Genomic DNA, 14,461 nt, shown 5'->3' with positions numbered 1-14,461 from the left:
TCAGCACCCACACACACACACAGACATAGGGCAAACGCTGATATCTCTGTGAAAACATCCGATTATCCTAAGACTGGTAAAATAGATTCCTTACCTCAGATCAGATGTTCTCCAAAAAGATTATTCCAATTCCTGATCGCCATTCCAAATATCGATCGCGTTTATTGATTCAGCGCTGGGTACTGGAAATATGTATTCCACGCTGTTTTCCGGCTCGGCAATCACTTCGATCTCTTCGCATGGCTTGCCGGATAAGTAAAATGAGGAAAATGGATTTCCCCCCCCATCAGTCTAATCCAATGGGGTGCAGTTACACAGGGAGAGACGATAGGGGGCGGTATTTTCCCAATGGAGCTCAGAGAGAGGTTGCTGCACTAACGTGAGACTAGATTGATGAAATATGAATTCAAATCGCTAATTAAAAAAAAGACAAACAACCACTATATAGCGTTGCTGGCATTCAACGGTCGGCATGAACTAACGACATATATCGTCGTTGGCACTCAAAGTGTTAAGGGGATGCAGACCAGAGAAAGACTTTCGTCTTGTTTACATCAGGGTCCCCCATTTTCAATTCATCATAACATATAATGACATACATGACATACAGATAGACAGTATTCAGTATACCTTCACACTCTATTATCTCTTATGCAACTCATATTCACTCCACAAACTGAAATATACATACATTGTTGAATGAACAGCCTGTTTCTTGAAGTTAAGACTCTCCTCTAAATTGTAACCCCCCTCTCTATAACATAATTTTTGGATGTTACCCGGGAGTGAATTGTTTCGTGCTTTAAACATGATTTGTGCAGTCTTAAATTCAGCCAGGTCTCCGAGTTTCATGGGATGTGATTTAAAAAATAGTGCGTTTCTGTGTTCCAGATATCCTACCTTATTGATAATCGAATCAAAATCAAATGTATTTGTAAGGCCCGACAACACACGTTAATGTCCCCATGGGCCAGGTAACGGTATACTTTTGCTATGCTATACACTACAGGGCTCCTGACTAACCTTTTACATTGGTTGCACCAGTGCGCCTAACTTTTTCATTTAGGTGCACCCAAAAATTTCCACTGCGCCTTTTGCCGTTGCAATAATAAATTTTAAGCGTTACCTTAATACAATTACCCTTTTTGTCAGTTTCCATACACATTAGTAATTTCTTAAGATGTTATGTAAATTAAAAAATAACATTGTATTACAGTTAGCTCGCAAAGTCCAATCCGTCACCTTTTTATGTCTATTTTAACACATTCAGCTCAGCTCCAGTTAGAGCTGTCCCAAGCCTGTTTTTGGGATTCGAACATTCGCCAGGGTTTTTCGAACGGATGTTTGAACCATCGTTTTTAATCATGCAAACAATTTGCTCTTAAATAGGGAGGTGTAGTCTGACGTTACTTTGGACAGCCTGCGAGGTCCACCTGTATAGGGATTTATCTTTGGGAAAATGGATTATCGGCTACAATTCTACCTCATGAACATTTGGAAAGCTTTCCATTTTTACACAAAGTGAGTTCCCTTCTATCACTAACATTATTTGTTAAGCATTTTTGGTTGAAATAAAATTCAGCGATTATTATTTTTTTTACAATTAATTGCGAATATTTTCATGTTGAGCTATAGATTGTGGATGAATAAGCACATGTAACCACTACACCTACCTATAGATCAGGAAGTAACCACTACACCTCCCTATAGACCAGGAAGTAACCACTACACCTCCCTATAGACCAGGAAGTAACCACTACACCTCCCTATAGACCAGGAAGTAACCACTACACCTCCCTATAGACCAGGAAGTAACCATTACACCTTCCTATAGACCAGGGGTTCCCAAACTTTTCAGGCCGGGACCCAGAAAATAAGGCGTCAGAGAGCCGCGGCCCAATGCACATCGTCAGGCTTATTTTTATTTTAATTTTTTTTGCCAGGTGACCGATTTTTTAAGCCAAATATCACTTCAATCCTATTAAGTTAGTTCAAGTTAGTTATTCATTTATATGTGCTATTTATGAGAGGGCTAACTTGTTGCAAAATAATAATGATAATAATAATAGCCTCATTAAAATACTATTGTTGCTTCGGTTGTTTTCAGCGTTTTATGTGCATAATCTGTTTAGTTTGAAATGTTCGTTGAAATAAGTAGATTTTTCATTTTTGTTTATTTATTAAAGGGGAACTATTTTACTATTTCTTTCACTATTTGGGCACTTTTACACAATTCCTGTGAGTTTATGGAACACCTCTGTAATTATATATATTTTTTAATTCATTGTTTTGTATTTCTAATCAAGTCCTCAAAAACAGCATTTTTCTACCTCAAGATCTCGAGCCGTTTTGAGCCTGGGCTCCTAAACCACTGCGCCGCGGCGCCGGCGCCTGAACATTAACATGCAGCGGTGTCTTTCTGACATCACAAATCATCACATTTTCAGATGACTCAGTTCAGTGAGGGTGAATATTGTGAGAGGAGAATTGGAAGAATGCGCCAATATGAGAATTAGAGACATAGATCATATTAATATAAGTCCACATAGCTAGGAAACAATGCTAAACACTGAAAAAGGCCATTTATAAGATAGTTCCCCTTTAAGTTAATATAAAACCATATAGTCACATTTTAGAATACAATAGAATAGAATTTTAGAATACAACTAGAAACACTGTCCTGGCCTGCTTCTAAGTTCAGTGGCCTACATTTTTTTTTTTTCTTTTTTTTTTTGGGAAATCATCTCGCTGCCCTCCCGTGGCTGCTCGCGGCCCACCTTTGGGTTGCGACCCTGACTTTGGGAACCACTGCTATAGACCACCGCACCACTTCCAGGATTCTGAAATCGGGGAGGAGATTGTGGATGAGAGCCGTGATGTAAGTGGTTGCAGCTACGGCTGTGGGGGTGCTAGAGACATGATCGAATAGACTTTTATGCGCCTGAGTTTCCTGAACATGGCGCGACCCATTCCTAATCGATCAGAACTAAATCGGCCGAGATCAAGTCCCTTTTTCAGCACCTACTCCCTGCACAGATTGTCAACGGAGTCTGAACGGCGCGAGACTACGCGCAAATGAATGTTGAATGTTCCATCAGAGGGGGGGAGCTTGTGGTGGTAGTGTGAGTGGCTATAGACCACTGCACTTAAATATAAACATTAGTCTACCTGGAGACTTAGGCCCTGTTTAGACGGAAACGCTAGCAGGTGAATCCGCAAAAATATTTTTTCGGATGTGCCTTTCGTTTATACGGAAATAGCGTTTTTACGGGGTGAAACCGTAAAAAAGTGAGACCACCTTCCAGGGTGGAATTCCTAGAAACGATAGACCTTTGCGCTCATCTAAACTGTCAAACCGCATAAAACGATGACTAAAGGGTTGTCAAGGCTCTCGTCGAGTCGTCACGCATACTGCTTACATCACAGGCATGCGCCAGTAGCCTAGAAGCGTAAACAAAGCGAACAAGCATGTCTGATTCTATCTACGGACTGGAGATCACCTGAAGGCTACATTGGCAGTACTTTTTTTTTGGCAGTACAAGAATCTGTCCCGCGGACTGGAGCCACTGTCTGTGAGTGACTCTGCATTGGTCCAATCACATTCCTCACCCACAGTCTGCGAATCGGAGGCAGAGTAGGGCGGGTCTTCACAGCACGTCATGTGACATATGCGCCAATCGTGTGACAGCGGGGCTCAGTCGTCTCGAGTAGTTACAGCCTCTTCTGCACGGAGAATTCCACCCCAAAACACTAGTCTAAACGCAAAATTAAAAGTGAGACCGCAAGACTACTTTTGCTGTTTCTGTTCAGACTCTCTCCGTCTAAACGTAGCCTCAATGAGGTAATTGTAGATGTTGCCATAAGACGCGTCTGGCCATTTAGTGGGATAATTTTTTCATTATCCTGTTCGGCTGAAAGGACACTGGCCACCGAAGCGCCCCCCCTCTTATGGAACATTCCACATTCGCGCGTCGCCTCGCACTGTTCAGACTCCGTTGACAATCTGCGCTTGCGTATGGGGAGTAGGTGCTGAAAAAGGGACTTGATCTCGGCCGATTTAGTTCTGATCGATTAGGAATGGGTCGCGCCGTGTTCAGGAAATTCAGGCGCATAAAAGTCTATTCGATCATGTCTCTAGCACCCCCACTCCATAGCTTCAACCACTTACATCACGGCTCTCATCCACATTCATTAATTTGCTCCCCCCGCAATCTCCTCCCCGATTTCAATGTAACACGGAAGTGCAGTGGTCCAGGAAGTAACCACTACACCTCCCTATACTAATAGTCTTTCGGGTATTTTTTTTTGAAAAATGGCCACTTCCGCCCACGCCTCAACCCAGCGTAAGCGTACTGTCGAGTCTTGACTAGCAAAGTTTAAGCACATAGCGCACATTGCTGCGGTTGAGTAGTAGATGTACCTACTTACTGGTCACGGAAGGCTTGAATAACGTTTGAATGATGATCCATTTTGTGAATCCATTTGTTGAAACAGCTTTGTTGGCCGACGGCTCCTGCTATCTTAACGTTAGCTAAAGCTAAAGGGCTGCGGTCTAACATTACATAGCTTAATTAATGTGTATAACATACCTGTGTAACGTTAAGCAGCTTGTGTTCCGCTGGGAAAGCATCACTGCATACACTTTGTTTAATCCAAATGTCCATTCGGAAACGTTGTATTATGAAACCAGTATGAGACGCTGTGTTTTTTTATCGTTTCAATTCTCACATGGCTTTTTTGTTTATCCCGTCATACATCGAATAATAATGGCAGGGTGATGATCAGAGCCAGATCGGGGCTGGTCTTTGCATAATGCATGCGTTATAGCCAATCAAAGGCAGAGATTTTTTTTATCTTAGAACGCACATGGCCACAGGGGGAAAAAAACGATATACACACACATACATACACACATACACACAGACAGACCTGCTGGGAGCACCAGTGCGACAAGGGAAAACATCCAGACGCACGGCACTGAGATTTGGTCGCAAAATGCGACCAAAACGGGCGCACCCTGGAGCCCTGCACTACAGTCTATGTGATGTGGGTATGATGGTAATTAAGGAATGGTGAATATTATGTTTAATGTAAATATGTGTATACTGGATATGAACAGCAGTATTATAGGCCTACAGCAGTATTGTACAGCCAGCAATATTATACATGACTATTCTATGCAAGTAGGCTATGTCTAAGCTATTTTACAATATTATACATGAACTATGTGCAATTATGCATAAGACTACATAAGACACTATATGTGGTCAAAGTTATGTCCGTGGAATCATATATTTATTTAAATTTTTTTGGACTTTATGGTGTTCTTGTTTTGTTCTTGACTTTTGGTTAGACTAGTCACTAGGCCATGGTTAGACTAGGTGTTTTTGTTTTCGTTTTGTTGCTGAATGAATACGTTTTCTGTCCCAGTTAAATAGAAATGCCGTTTTGGCAGGAAAACGCGTTGCCCTACTGACAACGCTGAAAAGGTGTTTTCGTTTTGGATACTCGCCAAAACTCGCCAACAACGTGTCATGTACTGTAATCTGCGCGGAGCCGTTGTTGCTAGTTGTTGTAGATACCGACATCTGCGTGCCCTCACCAACGTCCGGTGACGACAGAGCTGTCCCAAATAGCTGCAGCTACCATGTGTTGTCAAGTTATTGTTATAAGGACCCCAGTCCAAGCTACAACAGTCTGCATTCCCTTAACAATTGTTTGTATTGAGCCTAGGCCTGCCGCGATAAGCAATAAATCGATTAATTGCTGCGATAATTAAAATGAATGCAATGATTTTGACGGGCGCGATTAATTGCTATTTGCGCGTTTGTTTTAATGAGGCGGAACCAGTGCCCCTCAGTCACTGTCCGTGTTGGGAGGCGGGCCGCTGACGTTACTAGAGTACAGCACGGGAGCTCCGTGGGGCAACGCCACATAGACATTTCTCAATAGTGTTGCTCCTTTTAACCAAGTAGCATTATTTGTAGTGTAACGTTAGCTATTTTTAGACCCAAGTAGTTACTCGCTACTGCCCGGAGAAACTGGACTGCTAAATAAAGATTAAAGATCTAGCGTTCGTTGATGCTCATTCAATGCTAACAACATTAGCTACAAACGAAATACAACGTATAGCATAGCTACAAGTACAACACAGAATAACGTTAATACAATTACATGCATCATTGTTTACAATTAACGGGTGGGGCTAGTCAAAGGACTGGACACGGGGACAAGTTAAACATGAATTAATTTATTATAACACTCCGGTAGTTTCGAGTCGTGCTGCAGTGCTTACGCACCACAGCTATTATATTATATACTGCTTTGACGCTTCCTCCTCATCGTTGATTGCCTGTAGTAGCTGCATCTAACGTTAGTAGCTAACGTTAAAACTAACCTAAAGTTAGTTGTTCACCAACAATTTGTTTTATCATTAGCTCAAAAACATCATATCATTAGCCCAAGTTGTCGGCTCATAGTTTCTGCTTAGGATAATTACAACAATACTTCCGGTCCGGTCGGTGGGCTTCAAAATAAAAGTCTAAACACCGGAAAAGACGGAGCGGTGGGCTTCAAAATAAAAGTTTTGGGAAATAAATTTCTAAAAAAAAATTCTCTAACCGGTCGCAATAATATCGCTTATCGCGATATTTTCGGGGGCAATTAATCGCCCAGCAAAATGTGTTATCGTGGCAGGCCTAAGAGCCGTATTGTATTGTACCCATTCTGCAATATGTTAAATAAAGTTTACATCCATTCATTCTGCTAGCATTAACGATTGCATGAGCAGCTGGCTAACGTGAGCTAATGTTAGCTATCAGACCGTTAGCTCAGAGCTCCTCTTTCAATCTTAACAAGCATTAAACAAAATGGCCCAGTCATCTATTCACCTTTGTTTAATACATGAGGCGTTGTCTAATGTTATCTAGCTACTGATAGCTCCTGATATCATCAGTTTGGTGCTGGCTGGCTAACGTGAGCTAATGTTAGCTGCTAGCCACAATGCTATATACTGTTCTACTGGCATATTCCATTCACGTTAGCATGTAGCTAACAACATCGGAGATATTTTTGTGTGTTGATGTTAGTTTTGTTTCATCAACAAATGAGAGGCAGAACACACAGTGAATGTATCCGTTTTGTTTATTGCACTTTTATTGCACTTTCTTTGCTGAAAAATAAGTGCTACATTGGCTAAATAGCTCACGGAGGCATTTAAAGATGGTGGCTTGTTGATTTTTTTGCAGGAAGTGTATTGGCACATCCAAGGTAACTACCTCCCCGCGCATGCTCCATGCTCAGTGCTGAATTCGAGACGCGATCCGTTGCGGTCTGACCACGCCTCGTTCTGACAAAACGAAAGTGCTCAGATCTCAAAACAAATGTCTAACTCGGCTGTCGCTACATTGCCCTCTGGAAAGCGAAACTCATCTTGAAAACGAAACGAAAACACCCTAGGTGTAACCGACGCCTTATTTACTTGTCATAATAGAACATTCTAGAACATTTGTGATGTCACAGTAAGGTGTCATAATCAAACATTCTAGAACATTTGTGTATCTATTCAACAATTCTCTTAGAAGATCTCATTGTGCATCTTGAAACAGTACTGAACAGTACTGAACAGATAGACTAAACAACATAGATTGAAGCCTGCATTTCTCAACCAAGGTGCCTTGCCTACCGTTTTGCTGTCGAAAGAGACAATACAGACCCTCTCCCGTTGGCCGGCGGTGCACAGGCATCACTAGGGATGGGTACCGAATTTGGAACTTTTAAAGGTACTTACCGAAACACGTCGGTACTACCGAGTATCGATTCACGTGAGATACCGTTGTCTGTACTGTAATAAAAAATAAATATTTAAACTTTTTTCTTCATGTCAACGTTCACACGCACAATATACGCTTACCTAGGATTTGACTTGATTCAACAACAAAGCAGTCGGGGCAATGGCAAGCCGAAAACGGTCGAAAGTGTGGTTATTTGAAGTTTGGATTTTTTTTTCACAACTGAGGTAGGTAGATTACATTTTTAGAGACTAAAGTACAGAAAAAAAGGTACCGTTGGGTACCGGTATCGATTCACAGGTACCGGTACCGTATCGGTTCAAATATGAACGGTACCCATCCCTAGGCATCACCCACACTTTCACAATTTCCCCGCACGGAATTGTCTAGTTTTTTATTATTATTTATTTTCAATTTATGTTTGAAATAAATAAACGCATTCATTCAAGATATCTGGCCTCGCGCGGATCTCACAGCTGTGTCCGCACAGTGCAATACTCCAATTCAGCCATTGGGTGGGTGGCGCTTCTGAGCGGCCCTCACAGCGCGGCCGTCAGAGCGTGGCCCTGAGAGCGCCGCTGGCTCTGCGGCTCTGCAGCTGCATACTGTTGGAGTCAGTGGGAGGGGAGTCGATGGGTGGTAGTAGTCTGGTTGTTGTAAACAGCGACTCCTACAGGTCTGTCAGGGCGCCTGCACAGCAAAGACAGGAAATGGCGGGGGTAGCGTGAGCCTCCCACACGTTACACCTCGCCAATGTTAGTCCGCGCTGGCAGGTGAAAAGAAGTGACTGGTGGCCTCCACATGTATCAGAGGGGACATGTGATGGGCTTCTATCCTCCCTACGACCGGCCAGTGGGGGGCACATGCGAGCAACGATCAGGACAGGGGAGGGAGAATTGGCACGAGAGGAAATTGGGATGGGAGAAAATTAGAAAAATCACAGAAAAAGGAGGAGAAAAAGTAGGTAAAAAAAAAAACAGACAGGATCTTTTAAATGACTTTCACAGATCGTGCTACAATTTTAAATGTAGAAGCAGGCGATCCTTGTGGAGAATGTGATAGGAGAGGAACCAGGCTGTGCTTCCCGGACAGAGCAGTTCAGTTGAGCTAGTTAACAGCAGTAATATTTCTGTTTCTCTCCAGGAATGGGTCAGGAGTCAGGGCGTGCGGCTTGGCCCAGACCGGCAGGATACCAGACCATTACAGGACGCAGGTATGGACGGAGACACGCCTACATCAGCTTCAGACCCAACTTCAAGGTAATTAATTTGACATCGTATAAGTATAGGGATTTATTGCATTGACTTTTAATTACAATCCGCTTTTTAAGTGAATAAAAAAAAATTAAAGTTGTTTGCTTCTAAAAGAGCATCTATTTTGATCATTTTATTATAAGTTGGATATGACAACCATCTTTCCTAGAAACCTCAGTATTTTAATTTTGAAGAACATCACAAAGTGATTGAATTAGAAGTGAATTGAACGCAGCCCGGCTTCAGCCATTGCTGTATCTCCCACAGTTTGGTTTCATGCTGAAGGTGAATTACCTACATGGAGGAGAATTGCAGTTAGAATAAATGAGCCTGTGAGCCTGACTGACACTAAGGTGTAAAATCTCAATATCTGACATCAGTGTTGTGTAAGTGCTATTTTTGGTGGGGGGGGGGGGGGGGGGGGTGCACCTACTGTCTGAGTATGATTACAGAGTGTAGACAATGCATTCATTTGGTTTATCATTTGAAAATACAAAAATGGGGGATTTCCTTTGTTAATCTCATATGGCTGGTCCCATGATTTCCTCTACATTTGTAAACCTCTGCTGATCCTATGGTAGCGGTCTGACCCCTCCTTGTTTACTGCTCCTAGCAGTCTGACCCCTCCTTGTTTACCGCTCCTAGCAGTCTGACCCCTCCTTGTTTACTGCTCCTAGCAGTCTGACCCCTCCTTGTTTACTGCTCCTAGCAGTCTGACCCCTCCTTGTTTACTGCTCCTAGGCCTCTGGAAGGTACAGGAACCAGAATCCAGCCAGAATAGGAAACTGGGAGGGGCAAACCAGAGACAACCTGACCACAGAACAGCATATAGGTATGCCACACACACACACACACACACACACGAACACACACACGAATACACACACTTACTTACAGTAATGAGTTCAGGATGAATAACTCCCCTCAAGCTAGAGACTTAAGAACCAAGATTCTCTTGATGATGTCATGAAGAAACCAAACTGCTCTGTTGACTGTAAATGAAGGACTGGCATAGTGAACAGGTTGCATGAATACTTTCCCTAAGCCAGTTGTACTTCCGCGTTCGGTTTGCGCGATCTGATTGGCCACTGACGTTTCTCTCAGCGCCCAATCGCGGCCTAACTTTCAGTTCCACAAGTCCGTCACATCAGCTACCTACCTGCATCAGCTACCTACCTGCATCAATATACTACTAACTATCAACAAACTCGCTACCGCCGTGCATCAATATACTAACTAACTAGCACATCAATATACTAACTAACACGCTACCACCGTGCATCAATATACGCCGTGCATCAATATACTGCTACCGCCGTGCATCGCTATAGCTACCGCCTGTAAATGCCCAGTCTTGTGCTTTGTCACCACCTGTCAATCTGTTCTGTTATTGGTCCATGATGGCAATAAATTGATATAGACTTTATTCTGTCAACCTTGTTAACACTATGATCGCCGCGGACGAGTTTTCACGTCATTCCTAGCCATGCTCATTCTGCCGAAGACGCCGTAACTCGTCTTTGATGTCAATATTTCAAAAATCTGTCATCGAAATCGAGGAAGCCACGGTAAGATTCAGCGTTATTTTCTAACGTCTTCTATACTAACTGATCTGATGAACATATGACCCACTCTGGATGAATCATCTAACGATCCCCCGCCCATCCGGTCATCATCAGATGATGCGTAGAAACTTCTAGAACCACGTCCAGTTGACATTTTTTTTCTTTTTTTTTTAAACTTTTTTTTTTAGCGTTTTTATCGCTTTTCTGGTCAAGCATGACCGACAGAAACAGGTTGAAAATGGATGTAGAGCAGGCGAAGACATTCTGAGAAATGACGGCGGGTCCGGGAATCGAACTCGTGTCCCCCAGATCCGTGACGAGCACGGTTTTCCCCGACGCAGAAATAGCGCCGAGATATGCGGTGAGCTACGGGAGCTCCCCCAGTTGAAATTTTTTATCTCGCACAGATTCCTACCAAACTGTATTTGATCATCAATATAATGCATTTAGGGCTATAAATCACGTTCTGAAGAAAGCTGCAGAAAACGATAAAAACATACTTATACTTTAGACCATATTTTAGTATGAATATGTGAATGAAAAAGTTTAACGTTGCTACACCCTGAACAATACATATAGGACATTGAATGGGCCATAATAATGGCAATTTAGCAATAGAATTTAAAAAGTTATAGCCCTGCAAAGAAGGGGAACTTCTCCATAGACAAATAGAGCTGGCGAGGGATGGTAAATTATGAATTTAACCCATGGCGATTAAAGTGTTAATGCTATTGATGTAGACTCATCAAAGTATTTTTAAATGCTTTGTCTAATAAACTAGACTAAATATAGCCTATAGAACATATTTTTACAGCCTAATCTAAAACAGATTTTTTTACACATTGGTTCAAACATGATCACGGAAGGTGACAACCCTAACATGTCATCTTGTGTCACAACAGAATGAGTAGGTGAGTGTTAGGCCTACAGAAAGTGTAATCTATTGATTGACTTGCATGACCTAGTCAATTCGGTAGAAGAGTCTGGTGGGCGAGATTATGCATGACCAGCCTGTGATCTAAAAACGATGAAGCCCAAAGTCGCGTCACGCGCAAGAGCATATTACCTACTTCTTATGCCGTGCTCAATATTAAAACTCACTGCTCGTCCACCCAACGTAAACAGAGCAGAGATAAGCAATAATGAAGTCGTGTTTTGAACAGAGCAGATGAGCAATAATGAAGTCGTGTTTGCAGAGATAAGCAATAATGAAGTCGTGTTTTGAACATTTATGTTGTGTTGATGGAATCACGTTAATATAGAGAGATGAAAACAATACAATACGTTATTTCGATTGATATGAATAGCTAGTTACGTTAATATAGAGCAGTGGTTCTCAAACTGTGGTACGCGTACCACTAGTGGTACTTGGTGGTACTGCTGGTGGTACATTTACAAAAAAATATATATATAATTAATTTTTATTTAAATTTTTTTCCAGTCAGGCCACTGAACTTAGAAGCAGGCCAGGCCAGTGTTTCTGGTTGCGGTGGTGCAATAGTTAGATAACCTAAGTGGGGAACAACCAGGAGATCACTGTGACAGAGAGTAATGCAGTCTAAACAGTCATACATCTTTAATTCAACTTCAGCCCTGATCATAACTATTTATTTTTTTTGATTTTTTTGTAATGTCAGATAAAAAATGAAATACTCCCACTTTTTTTTTAAAAGAGTTGGTGTTAAATCTGACATTACAAAAAAATTCATCAAAATCTGTGTTGTTGCTAATCATTGACACATGCCTAGCCTGTAATAATCCCTCCCAGAAAAATTTACTTTGCATTTGATATATTGACAATAATTTAACAAGAATTTGTGATGCCATCACACAAACTGGCATTTAACACTTTGAGCGCCACGCCTGGTTTTCCGTTTTACCGGCTGAATGCCACCATCGGCGCCAATGTTAACGTTAATATCGCCTAATCTATGTTTTAAATTAAAAAGAGCAGTTAGAAAAGCCCCCGTTTTGATATAAAAAACAGCTCATTCTGGAGCATTCTATGAAAATCGTCTTTTAGTGGAATATTCCACAACGTTGATATTCTTCGGCCTTTTTATGAATCGTTTTCAAATAAACGCTAGATGATCAATATTATACGTGCACGCAAGCACATTACGGCCGCGCACGGATAATCGCTCCGTTGATTTCCTCACGGACTTTTACAGTGAAACCGAAAGAAGACATTTCACAAAACAGCTTATAACTTCATCAAACTTACTCTGGTTATCCTAACACTGATAACATAGAGTCCTTACCTGACATAAGATGGTATCCAACTGGTATATTCCAATTCCTGATCACCATTCGAAAAAATCGATACGTGTATGGATCCAACGCGATACTGTAGATCTCCATGATCAGCGGGGATCTGAGGTTCCAGAATGAACTGTGGTAACCCCGGCTGGATCAGTGAACTGGAAAATGTGGAGTACCGGATTTTTTTCCCCTCATTTTCATTGAGTCCATTCCAAAATCACTTATGTCATCTGGGAGACGACAGGGGGCGCTTTTTTCCACAGTGATCGCCGGCGCCGCTCGGCTATACTCGGGTAGGCTCGGGTGATGCAATAATTTTTCAGATCGCTAAAAAAAAATAAAAAAAAAATAATCCAAGAAATCTCGTGAGTGGCTAGCAACCACCTATAAAAAAACCCGAGAAATCTCGTGAGTGGCACTCAAAGTGTTAAAGGGTAACATTTCAAAAATGTATTGAATATGTGTTTTCTTTCTTTTTTTTACAATAATAATTTGTGATGCCCATCACAAACACTGGCATTTAAAGGGTAAAAATTCCTGCACCAGAATGCAGGAAATTAAGTTTTTGTAACAAAATAATTGTGTGTGTGTGTGTGTGTGTGTGTGTGTGTGTGTGTGTGTGTGTGTGTGTGTGTGTGTGTGTGTGTGTGTGTGTGTGTGTGTGTGTGTGTGTGTGTGTGTGTGTGTGTGTGTGTGTGTGTGTGTGTGTGTGTGTGTGTGTGTGTGTGTGTGTGTGTGTGTGTGTGTGTGTGTGTGTGTGTGTGTGTGTGTGTGTGTGAGAGAATTAAGGACAATTGCTTGCTGTGTGAGAGAGATAGAGAGAGAATTAAGTACATTTGCTGAAATACAGTTGTTCTTAATTTTCTCACTTGCTATGTGAGAATGTTATAGTTATTATGTTCTCAATGCCCCTTGCATTGTATGAGTTGTGTGGAAGCATTTGCTAGTTCTAGTGCTATCCCTTTGTACATTGTGGCTGTGTCTGACAAAAGTTAACAATAAATAATGGTATTAGGAATACATTTGCCTCCTGCGTGAACTGTGCATAGCTGAATAGACTGTATTTTAACGCCGGTCATATGGTGGTACTTGGAGAGCCAGCTACGTTCTCAGGTGGTACTTGGTGTAAAAAGTTTGAGAACCACTGATATAGAGAGATGAAAACAATATGTTATTTATATTGATGTGATGTCGGACTGAAGGACTTGGGCTGTGGAACTGAAAGCTAGGCGCGATTGTTAGGAGTAACGCGATTTGGCGCTGTGAGAAACGTCAGTGGCCAATCAGATTGCGCAAACCACAACTGGCTTAGGGAAAGTATTCACGCGAACAAGTTTCATAACTGTTGAGCTCCCCTTACACCTAGGATGTCACAACTATAAAGATACATATCACACTCCTACGCAGAGAGTTGGAGGCCGCTCCACGTCAAACATCTCTGCCCAGAGAGGAAGTAAACTAACCTGTGCTACTTATTCTCATATTCTTTCCCCAGGACATATTAAATAAAGTATCTTATATTAAATGTTCCTATCATTTTTTGCCTACTTTACAACTAAGAACAGATAAAAAAAATTGTTACAGTAATAAG

The 14,461-nt window shown here is 41.8% G+C and overlaps 1 protein-coding gene across 3 annotated transcripts in view; it reads left to right on the top strand.

The window, feature by feature from the left end:
- The window catches only part of pja2 (praja ring finger ubiquitin ligase 2), a 67,558-nt gene that overhangs the window by 7,917 nt on the left and 45,180 nt on the right, over positions 1-14,461 (top strand). For all 3 annotated transcript variants that reach the window (XM_084324369.1, XM_084324367.1, XM_084324368.1), the window contains exons 2-3: positions 8,934-9,049; positions 9,785-9,875. In XM_084324369.1, coding sequence (XP_084180495.1) covers positions 8,936-9,049; positions 9,785-9,875 — 205 coding nt within the window. In that variant the 5' untranslated portion in view covers positions 8,934-8,935. The remainder of the gene's footprint in view (positions 1-8,933; positions 9,050-9,784; positions 9,876-14,461) is intronic.

This window comes from Notolepis coatsorum (genome assembly GCF_963971535.1).
Source record: "Notolepis coatsorum genome assembly, chromosome: 11".
Lineage (NCBI taxonomy): Eukaryota > Metazoa > Chordata > Actinopteri > Aulopiformes > Paralepididae > Notolepis > Notolepis coatsorum.
Note: the sequence above shows the minus strand (reverse complement) of the source record. Positions and strands in the feature narration are given on the sequence as shown.